This window comes from Erpetoichthys calabaricus, chromosome 8 (assembly GCF_900747795.2).
Source record: "Erpetoichthys calabaricus chromosome 8, fErpCal1.3, whole genome shotgun sequence".
Taxonomy (NCBI): domain Eukaryota; kingdom Metazoa; phylum Chordata; class Cladistia; order Polypteriformes; family Polypteridae; genus Erpetoichthys; species Erpetoichthys calabaricus.
The window spans coordinates 2,108,432-2,119,997 of record NC_041401.2 but is presented as its reverse complement, the minus strand read 5'-3'; the positions used below and the strand labels follow the sequence as shown (position 1 = coordinate 2,119,997).

Here is an 11,566-nt window from a genome sequence, read left to right as displayed (position 1 = left end):
TTTACAAGGCTTTAGACGAGCGTCTCTCAACCACTGGGTGGCGCCGGTGGGCCGTGAGTCACTGTTAATTATAATGGTAGTGGATTGCAATGGCCTGTGGCGCTCCAACGGCCTCCAAGGGGGACCCCCCCTCCACTCTACGGCGTGGACCCCAATCACAGACACTTACATAAGAGAAAGGGGGCTACAACACCAAGAAGGTCGGGACACACAGCTACAGACCACATTTCACTGGCTGGTTCTTCCTCATTCAACATTCTGTGTGGCAGAACCATCCCAGTGCATTGTGGGAAGCGTCACCATTGGCAACGAGCAACACGAAATCTTCAAAATGGTGGCTCCTGTTGGAAAGAACAAAACGACATCGAAAACACCTTTTTAAAAAAATCGTAGACCTTTGAATGAGGTCTCCAAACGATAAACCAGAGAAGAGAAACGGATTCACTGGATTTGAAAACCCCTGAAAAAGACGAGGAGCTCATTTTTCAAAACTTCAAGAAAGCCCAAGAAAAAGTAAATATAAGCGAGCGCAGTGAGCGCCGTCGTACTCGTGTAATCTGAGCACCCACGTCGCGGTAAGTCAACCAAACCGAACGACTCGTGCAGTCCAAGCACATTTACAACTGGCAACTCCAGCGTGCCAGGTGAGTAGACGCTTAACTTGGCATACTGGTAAGCAACACCACAAGTGCCATATAAATTCTGTGCCCACTATGTCATGAAGGGCGACCAATCAGGGAATGAGATGTTGTATTGAGCAGGAGCCAATCAGAGAAGGGCTAGTAATTAGCATGGGCCAACCGGAGCGTGACGCAGTCTGCGTTTTCAGAAATCTTTCTTTTCACCCATCAACACTGAAACGCTACCCGGGTGTTTTCAGAAGTGTCGGGCGCTGGAAGACGTTTTCAGAAGTCATCGCCTTCGTGGTTTGAGAACGCCAGGCTAGTAAGGACAAAAAGTGAAAATGGAGACAAACGTCGGAGCTGTTAAACCAAAGCGTAGTAGTGTGGACACTGCCTAAGCCAGCGCTGCCCATCTCCACGCCGTGCCCGATCTCTTGCTGTGTTTGTTTGCATGTCTTTCATTTCAATGCCCTTTGTGTTCTGCCAGAGTCTCAGGGTATCTCAAGCTGGATGACAAACTTTCAGAAAATGACCTGAAAATACGAGTGGCGACAAAGAGTGGCACCTGTGTTAGTGTGGAGTCAGCCTTCCTCTGGCACGATGGGGAACCTGCGGTACCAGCATCAGCAAAGGTGCCATACTGGCAGAGAGCAGTAGGTGACAGATTCTCCACTTCTTAACATTAAAGACCAGCAGGTGGCGCTCATTATCTCCAGTTCCTACAAGATCCGCCCCCCCACCCCACCTTAATAAAAGGACAAGTGTCTGTGTGTGTGTGTGTCTGTCCGGCTGCCATGTCTCTGTTGTATGCCTTTTGGTATGGGATTCATAAAAGTAGTGTTAATGTTTGTGATGCGCCATCTGCTGGAATGACAACAGCAATGCATTTTATTACTACATGTGTTACAGAATAGATTTCCATAGATGGTGCACTGCAAATGTTACCACTGAATATGCTGACATCTATGATGACCACTCAGATTTCAGCCCGTCTTAGACGGAAGCACAGCTTGTCATTGGCATAAAGCAGCACACCCAACTCGTTATATCACAGAGCAGTAGCAGACACTGTCTCCAGTTAATTTAATTAACAGTAGGAGGTGCCATCTCCACATTATACCGTTCTAGAAATGTAGGTGGCGCTGTTTCTTTTTCACAGCACTTAACACCAGCAGGAGGCGCTGTCTTCAGTTTGTACAATGGAGGAAGAGCACAAGGTGCTTTCTAAAATTAAAGAGCAGTAGGAGGCGCCATCTCCATGTTACACCATTAGAGAACTGTAGGTGGCGCTGTTTCAAATTCATACCATTACAGAGCAGTAGGAGGTGCTGTGTTTAGTTCAGGCAACTAGAGAGCAGCAGAACACACGATGAGCTCCATGTAATAACATCAGAGAGATGTAGGTGGCGCTGTCTCCTGTTTATACAATTAGAGAGCTATAGGTGAGAGCAGCAGGTGGCGCTACCTCCAGGTGATTCAGTTACTTTTGACTAATTAAGAATGTTCTCTGGTTCTTGATGTTAAAAACCAGTTGGAGGCGCTCATTATCTCTAGTTCATACAATTCTAGATTTGCCTAAAGCAGTACATCCAGCTCTTAACATCAGAGAGCAGTAGGAAGCACTGCCTCCTGCTTCTAACACTAAATATCATTAAGAGGCTCCATCTGTAGTGCATACAACTGGCTGTAGGAGGCGCCACCTCCAGTTCATGCAACTAAACACAGCAGAAGGTGTTACCTTCAGTTTATATAATTAGAGAGCTGTAGGTGGCGCTGTTAGTAATTTATAGTACTAAAGAGAACAGTAGGTGGCGCTGTCTTCAGAGCAGAGAACTGGAGAGCAGCGGACCACATGATGATCGCCATTTACTAACATCAGACAGCAGTAGGGGGCACTGTTTCTAATTTATAGCACTAAAGAGAACAGTAGGGGGCGCTGTCTCTAATTTATACCACTAAAGAGAGCAGTAGGGGGCGCTGTCTCTAATTTATAGTACTAGAGAGCAGTAGGGGGCGCTGATTCTAATTTATAGTACTAGAGAACAATAGGGGGCGCTGTTTCTAATTTATACCACTACAGAGAACAGTAGGGGGCGCTGTCTCTAATTTATACCACTAAAGAGAGCAGTAGGGGGCGCTGTCTCTAATTTATAGTACTAGAGAGCAGTAGGGGGCGCTGTTTCTAATTTATAGTACTAGAGAACAGTAGGGGGCGCTGTTTCTAATTTATAGTACTAAAGAAAGCAGTAGGGGGCGCTGTCTCTAATTTATAGTACTAGAGAGCAGTAGGGGGCGCTGTCTCTAATTTATAGTACTAGAGAACAATAGGGGGCGCTGTTTCTAATTTATACCACTAAAGAAAGCAGTAGGGGGCACTGTCTCTAATTTATAGTACTAGAGAGCAGTAGGGGGCGCTGTTTCTAATTTATAGTACTAGAGAACAATAGGGGGTGCTGTTTCTAATTTATACCACTAAAGAAAGCAGTAGGGGGCACTGTCTCTAATTTATAGTACTAGAGAGCAGTAGGGGGCGCTGTTTCTAATTTATAGTACTAGAGAACAATAGGGGGTGCTGTTTCTAATTTATACCACTAAAGAAAGCAGTAGGGGGCGCTGTCTCTAATTTATAGTACTAGAGAGCAGTAGGGGGCGCTGTTTCTAATTTATAGTACTAGAGAACAATAGGGGGCGCTGTTTCTAATTTATAGTACTAGAGAACAATAGGGGGCTCTGTTTCTAATTTATACCACTACAGAGAACAGTAGGGGGCGCTGTTTCTAATTGATACCACTAAAGAGAACAGTAGGGGGCGCTGTTTCTAATTTATAGTACTAGAGAGCAGTAGGGGGTGCTGATTCTAATTTATAGTACTAGAGAACAATAGGGGGCGCTGTTTCTAATTTATACCACTACAGAGAACAGTAGGGGGCGCTGTTTCTAATTGATACCACTAAAGAGAACAGTAGGGGGCGCTGTCTCTAATTTATACCACTAAAGAGAGCAGTAGGGGGCGCTGTTTCTAATTTATACCACTAAAGAGAGCAGTAGGGGGCGCTGTCTCTAATTTATAGTACTAGAGAACAGTAGGGGGCGCTGTTTCTAATTTATAGTACTAGAGAACAATAGGGGGCGCTGTTTCTAATTTATACCACTACAGAGAACAGTAGGGGGCGCTGTTTCTAATTGATACCACTAAAGAGAACAGTAGGGGGCGCTGTCTCTAATTTATACCACTAAAGAGAGCAGTAGGGGCCGCTGTCTCTAATTTATAGTACTAGAGAGCAGTAGGGGGCGCTGTTTCTAATTTATAGTACTAGAGAACAATAGGGGGCGCTGTTTCTAATTTATAGTACTAGAGAACAATAGGGGGCTCTGTTTCTAATTTATACCACTACAGAGAACAGTAGGGGGCGCTGTTTCTAATTGATACCACTAAAGAGAACAGTAGGGGGCGCTGTTTCTAATTTATAGTACTAGAGAGCAGTAGGGGGTGCTGATTCTAATTTATAGTACTAGAGAGCAGTAGGGGGTGCTGATTCTAATTTATAGTACTAGAGAACAATAGGGGGCGCTGTTTCTAATTTATACCACTACAGAGAACAGTAGGGGGCGCTGTTTCTAATTGATACCACTAAAGAGAACAGTAGGGGGCGCTGTCTCTAATTTATACCACTAAAGAGAACAGTAGGGGGCGCTGTTTCTAATTTATACCACTAAAGAGAGCAGTAGGGGGCGCTGTCTCTAATTTATAGTACTAGAGAGCAGTAGGGGGCGCTGTTTCTAATTTATAGTACTAGAGAACAGTAGGGGGCGCTGTTTCTAATTTATAGTACTAGAGAACAATAGGGGGCGCTGTTTCTAATTTATACCACTACAGAGAACAGTAGGGGGCGCTGTTTCTAATTGATACCACTAAAGAGAACAGTAGGGGGCGCTGTCTCTAATTTATACCACTAAAGAGAGCAGTAGGGGGCGCTGTTTCTAATTTATACCACTAAAGAGAGCAGTAGGGGGCGCTGTCTCTAATTTATAGTACTAGAGAGCAGTAGGGGGCGCTGTTTCTAATTTATAGTACTAGAGAACAGTAGGGGGCGCTGTTTCTAATTTATAGTACTAGAGAATAGTAGGGGGCGCTGTTTCTAATTTATAGTACTAGAGAACAATAGGGGGCTCTGTTTCTAATTTATACCACTACAGAGAACAGTAGGGGGCGCTGTTTCTAATTGATACCACTAAAGAGAACAGTAGGGGGCGCTGTTTCTAATTTATAGTACTAGAGAACAATAGGGGGCGCTGTTTCTAATTTATACCACTACAGAGAACAGTAGGGGGCGCTGTTTCTAATTTATACCACTAAAGAGAGCAGTAGGGGGCGCTGTTTCTAATTGATACCACTAAAGAGAACAGTAGGGGGCGCTGTTTCTAATTTATAGTACTAGAGAACAGTAGGGGGCGCTGTTTCTAATTTATAGTACTAGAGAACAATAGGGGGCGCTGTTTCTAATTTATACCACTAAAGAAAGCAGTAGGGGGCGCTGTCTCTAATTTATAGTACTAGAGAGCAGTAGGGGGGCGCTGTTTCTAATTTATACCACTACAGAGAACAGTAGGGGGGCGCTGTTTCTAATTGATACCACTAAAGAGAACAGTAGGGGGCGCTGTTTCTAATTTATAGTACTAGAGAACAGTAGGAGGCGCTGTTTCTAATTGATACCACTAAAGAGAACAGTAGGGGGCGCTGTTTCTAATTTATAGTACTAGAGAACAGTAGGGGGCGCTGTTTCTAATTTATAGTACTAGAGAACAGTAGGAGGCGCTGTTTCTAATTGATACCACTAAAGAGAACAGTAGGGGGCGCCGTTTCTTTCTACAGTTTTTCCCTCAAAAGTTTTGTTTTTTTTACTCCAAAGGATTCAACTTTGCCATTAATAAGATTGTTTGGGTTACCACTTGAAAGTTTTATATTTTTTTACGTTGTTCCACGATGCCATGTTTGTTTTGGCTCGTTTGTCACCTTCCTTGTAGAATAGCATTCCCGTTGACTATGACAACTGGGAGGTCACGACAGCTGATGTCATCAGCACGGTGGTATTTACGTCACCACTTGAGACTCCCCTCTGTCTGCGGTCCGGGGGGTCTAAGAGCGTTTCGTGAGGTTATTTGTGTTTGAAGTCTTTGTGAATCCTTTGATTTTTTTGGTTAGCGTTTACGGTTGGTGAAGGTTGCGTTTGCCTTTTTGGTTTTTGACCCTGCTGCGTATTTTTCTTTTGTCTCTCATTAAGAGCAGAACAAGCAGAAGGTGCCGTCTTCAGAGAGCTGTAGGTGGCGCCATCTCTGACTTATGGCACTGGACACCAGTAGGAGGCGCCATCTTCAGTACACACAATTAATGGGCACTAGGAGGCTCCGCTGTTTGTTCATACAGTTGACCTCCAAGGGCCACAGGAGGCGCTATTTTTGGTTCATACCTTTAGGGGGCTCTAGGTGGTGCCACTTCTTAATGACTCCGTCCATTCTTGACTGATCATGTTTTACATTTACTTTAATTTAGTGCGTTTCACCACACAGCTGCCATCCTTCTTCTTTTGATGGGTGGGCAAGAACTGTGGGGTCTCTGTGGCAATTGGGCTCCTTCAGTGGACGTACTTCTGGCTGCAGGCCACCAGGGGGCTTTGGATGGGCAGGAATCCCGTTAAGAGGGGTCTATAAGGGGCCTGTGGCAGCAGGTGGTACAGAATCAAGCACCAGAGCCCAAAGGTGACAGTGAGTGGCAGTTCGGGTGGCAGCCCCTTGGGGACAGGGGCATGAGTGAGGTGAGTGACATATGTGGCGTGACTGAGCCCAGCCATTGGCTCTTAACTGTGCTTTTGTAAATCCGTCTGTGCTAAATTGCTTACTTAAGGGCATCAGGGTGCCAACTTGATTATATAGCACCTTTCAAGTAGTACCCCCAAAAGGATTGGCACTTCTCTGGGTAGCCCAGAGCACCCCAAAGATGTGCAGGTTGGCTTGGGTGGTGGCTGTCAATTGGCACTGTATGGGTGTGCATGCCCTGCTGACAGCTGGCATCCCATGCCCATCCTAGGTTGGCTCTTACTGTGTGCTCAGCGCCACAGACACTCCTGAATTAAATACGCAGGATGAATTGGTGGGTGGACAGGGTTAGACACCCCCTCAGTCCTGCTACACCCCCCGACTGCCCACCTGCAGCCTTCCACTTTTTTTTTTCACAGATGTTTGGACATAAAAAGTTGGCATCATGGAGATTCCACACACAACATTTTATTCCACACCCTCAGTGCCCTTGCCAAGTGCCTCGGGTACAGACCCCAGCCCAACTCGCGGGCCTAACCCTTGGAAGCGTCTGCTGTGAGTTTAATCCCTAGTTTGCCCAGCAGGTGGCACCACTGTGACTGCACTTGTTCACTGTGAGGGGTCTGTTTTTGGAAGGTGCCCATCTGACCACTTTAAAGCCAACGTATCCAGATTTCATGAGTGGGGCCGCGGGAGTCCCTGGAGCCCATCCTAGCAGCAGTGGGCATATATTAGGAAGAAACCCTAAAGGGGGGCACTAGTCCACTCACACGGTGACATTTGGGATTTACCATGTTGGGTTAAATGAGCCAACCAGTGATTCCCTGCTTAGGGTTGCGGAACTGCAGGGGGCACCCGTGGAGATGGTGCCATGCAGGCCGTGCCCACACACAAACCTTTGACACCCACCTGCCCATCCCTTTCTTGCTGGCTTTACTGAGCTGTCAATTACTTCTGACAGGTGGTGGCATCGACTTTTAGATTCCGATGGACGCTGAGACATCTGCCTTACTTAGCTGCTTTACAGAGCAGCTTGTGATGGGAGTTCCCTGCGAGAGGCGCTATATAGAATAGAGACTGAGGATCAGACACCTGTTGACCTGAAGGTGTGTGTGTGGACTGGGCGAGGTCAATCTGAACAGGGGTCCGAGTGCCAAGGGAGGCAGAGGGTCATGATGACTCCAAGGCAGACTGGAGGCCAGTCCTTCAGGACATAAGTGCTCAGTGGCACCTGAACGAGATGAAGGTCACGTCACACCAGTGCACTGGCACTGCAGCTCAAAGGAGAAGTCGGCCTCTGATAAGGGGGTCACGGGTGATGACGAGCTGCAGCTGCTGCACCCTGGCGCTCCCAGATCACCACCATGGAACCAGTTTGCGTGGGCCTTTGGCAACAGAATGTGGATGTTTGGAAAATGTGACAAACTCCAGCTTGGGGTTTCAGGAAGACAGAGCCTACCTTGGCAACATGGGCACACAGCCTGGCACACTCACAATGAGACCATTTAGAGATGTGGGAGAAAAGTGGAAAATTAGGGAAAAATCACCCAACACACAGGGAGAGGGCGGAACGTGAAGGGGGTAGTGCCAACCACTGAGCCACTGGCATTAAACACATTCTGGTGCTTCACTGTGTGAGTAGAGTGCCCCTTGTGGGATAAAGTGTGAATTACAACAAAACTCACTTGGGCAGGCAGTGGCGCTCAGCAGTGCCCACAACCCCTTTACTGAATTAAACGGAATAAGAAGACGGGGGGCTTGGATGGATCAATCAGTCCTCCCACTACCCACTGTGTGGCCATAGTCTACTCTGGACTGGGAGTCCAAAAACTTCTAACAAAAGCCAAAGAGGGAAATGAAAGGCACTATATAACAGATAGATAGATAGATAGATAGATAGATAGATAGATAGATAGATAGATAGATGCGAAAGGCACTATATAAGATAAACGGATAGTTATGGTACTATATAAGACAGACATGAAATACACTATATAACTAACATTTGATAGATAGGAGTGAAAGGCACTATATAAGCTAAATAGATAGGAAACTTACTATATTAGGTAAACAGACAGGAAAGGCGCTATATAAGCGATAGATACGAAAGGTGCTGTATAATAAACAGAGAGCTATGAAAAGCAGTTTATATAATAGAGGTATAGGTGGGCACAACACTACATAAGAGACAGAAAAGGCACGATATAAAGTTCCTCCGTCCCCTTTGTCCTTTCCTGTCATCCTGAGGAACGTTTTAATGTTGATCTGATTTCTCCACTTGCTGTAGACGACATTCTGTTACATATCAACCGAACAGGCCGTGTCAAATGTGTGCCCGGTGGGGACGGCTGTGTCCGCTCAATGAACTTTGAGGTTGGCCAGTGGGCACAATCTTAGGCTGTAGTTGAAGAGCTGTATCAGCCCAGCCTACCGTCCAAGTGCAGGACCCCTGACCGGCCCTGCTTTTCTTCCGCAAAGGGCAATACCTTCCGTCTCCAGCAGGGGTCAGCAGGTCGACGCAGACGCGTCTCGCGAACAAAGGGAGAGAAAGCGGGCGGCGCAGACGAGCGAGCAGACTGTAAAGTCGCGTGCCCGCGGCGGGAGCGAGCGGTGGTACGGTCATGAGCACGCGCGCCCTCCGAGGCCCTCCTCTCTCTCTCTCTCTGTGTCGCGCGCGCTCCCTCGCTCGCTCTGTTTCTCCGGCTGATCCCGGGATGAGGCGTTTCCCAGGGAGCTCGGCAGGGACCCGAAGGCTGACGACCACTGCGCCGAGCCACTGATTAATTCGCAGACGCACGCGAGCCGGGAGGCCCGGACAGTACAAAGCAGGCGAAGGCGACCCAGCACCGACGGACGGATCGCCGCAGAGCCTGGCCGAGACGACTCTCGACTCCACTCCACTCCACTCCAGACAGCGACAGACGGACGGAGAGCCCCAGACACGCAGCCCTGCGTCCAGACGGCGCCGCGTCTCGTGAGAGAGACTCCGACAGACGCGGACGATGCGCAGAGCCCCGCGGCCCGCCGCGCCGTGAGTGCGACGGCGGCAGCGACGACAACGACAGCGCTGCGGCCGTCGCCAGCGATCGCACCGGCCTGGGCCTCGGCTGCCATGAAGAGAGACCCGCTGCAGACCCGCCGAGTGGCCGGAGCACCGCCGGCGTGCTGAGCGCCTCCTTGCCCGCGCGCTCCACCCGCAGCCCGACCATGACGCTCGTGGGGAGCGGGGCCGCGATCCCTCTTCTCGTGCTGCTGCTGCGGCTGAGCGGCGCGTCCGGTGAGTGAATGTCGGGGGAGCCGAGCCGGGATCGGAGGGTGGGTGGGTGGGGGGGCAGTGTGGGCTTCGGACTGGATGTCCTGAAGGGGCGAGGGGACCGTGGCGGGGGCTTTGACGGCGGACGGGCGAAGGATGGAGACGGGGGAGGGGAGGAGGACGACGACGGGGACTGGAGGCGCCGCAGTATTAGCGGGCTGGGATGGGGGGGCTAAGGCGCCGCTCCGGGAGACAGAACAGTTTGGGGTGAGGCTACGGGAGGTGGAGACCGACGGGCGGGTGTCTGGCTGGCAGGGCTGGAGATGCCAGGGCTTTGTGTTTCCGAAAGCACCTGGTGGTGGCGGCGGCGGCTCACCGTGTGAAAGGCGCTTTATGAGGACGTGATGTCGACCGGGAGAGCCGCAGATATGATGGCTTGGTGGCATTGAGCAGTGGGACCTCCTGGGATGGTGGTGTGGAGACAAAGACTTGCTGGTGGTGGAAAGAGGCCCTCATACTTGGAGGATTGGGGTGCCAGGGGCCATGAAGGAAGGTGCACTTGGCATCGTCTGTCCGGCCCTAATGGGTTCCTGTGAAGTTTGGGGTGACTAGGCACTTCTAGAAGGGTCCAGCTAGATGATGAGAGAAGGACTTGTAGGAGAGTGTCACTGGAGGTGATGTGGTCTGGCGTGGTGCGGGTCCCAGGGGTCGCCGCCGTGTTTACAGTCCAGCGTGAGGCAGACGGTGGGATTAGACAAACGCACACATGGCAGTGACCTTGTGCTCGCACTTGCCGAAGACGTTTAGGAAGGTCAGTGGAGCCGAGAGTTCCAGTCTGAGTCTCGCCGGTCAGTGAGAAGGTGGACAGCAGTTGTGTTTGCTGTGTCTTCTCGTAATCGTCTTGACTTTGTGACGACGTGCTGAGCTGGTAGGCAGTGGCCTTTGGAGTAAGTCACACTCCGATGAGAAGAACCTGAAGTCCAAAAATTTGGTAGAACATCGAATGAGTCTGTGAGTGACGAACACAAGAAGCTCTGTGACGTTCTTTAATGTCACAATTAAATGACTTCATAAGCCACCATTTTGGAAGCGTGGGGTCGTTCCGGCAGTTGCTCGCTGGCGTTTTAAAGAGTCGGGACGTCGGACACCTGTGGGAGCTTAGCTGGGCGACGGGTAAGCGGATTTGTGTTTTGGGTTCCATCAAAAGAAGTTTGTTGTGGTGACGTGGTGGGCAGAAGTCACACATGGGACTCGGGACGACGATTCTGTAAAAAAAAAACGTAAGCCGATTTCTGGCCGTCTGGCTGCCACAATCAAAGGGGGGCTTAGCTGACGCCTCTGCACTTCTGCGCTGAGTCCACCGTGGACCGGCCTCAATCTCAAATAAATAAATACATTTTAAAAAACGAAAGTTGAGTTGTGGCGTTTCCCTCACAGTGAGGGTCGGGTTGGTGGCGGTGAACCAGAAGAGGACTTTATAGCAGGAGGAGCGCTTTGTCCGCCTACTACCCACCATCCTCCAGGACGTCCCGTTTCATTTTTGGACCTTTTATTGTTTGTTTCATTTGTTGTTGTTTTCGTGGACTCCGCTGTATTGGTGACGGTAACGATGGCCGCTGCTACGACGTGATTGGGCAGGACCGCTGCACATGACTGTGTTTAAAGCAAGGCGAGCAGCTCACGGATTTCTAGGTGGGCTTTAAGTTTGGAGTAGCGAATTGTGACGGTTTGGTTTTTGGTACACAAGCCCCTCATCCAGGCCCTTTACCTTAACATCTCTGGCAGCGTTCATAGTTGTAGTGTGAGTGTGTTCACCCTGATGGACTGCTGGTCGTTCCCACCTTTGTGCCTGATGGCTGCTGGCAGAAGTTCTAGC

At 49.4% G+C, this 11,566-nt stretch overlaps 1 protein-coding gene across 2 annotated transcripts in view; it reads left to right on the top strand.

Annotated features, from left to right (window-relative positions):
- The first annotated feature begins 9,139 nt into the window (after nucleotides 1-9,139).
- Nucleotides 9,140-11,566, top strand: part of bmpr2b (bone morphogenetic protein receptor, type II b (serine/threonine kinase)) — an 88,282-nt gene continuing 85,855 nt past the window's right edge. Inside the window, exon 1 of one of the 2 annotated variants that reach the window (XM_028806164.2) lies at nucleotides 9,140-9,714. In XM_028806164.2, the coding sequence (XP_028661997.2) occupies nucleotides 9,645-9,714 (70 nt within the window). In that variant the 5' untranslated portion in view covers nucleotides 9,140-9,644. The remainder of the gene's footprint in view (nucleotides 9,715-11,566) is intronic. The other variant, XM_028806165.2, reaches the window with a different exon arrangement.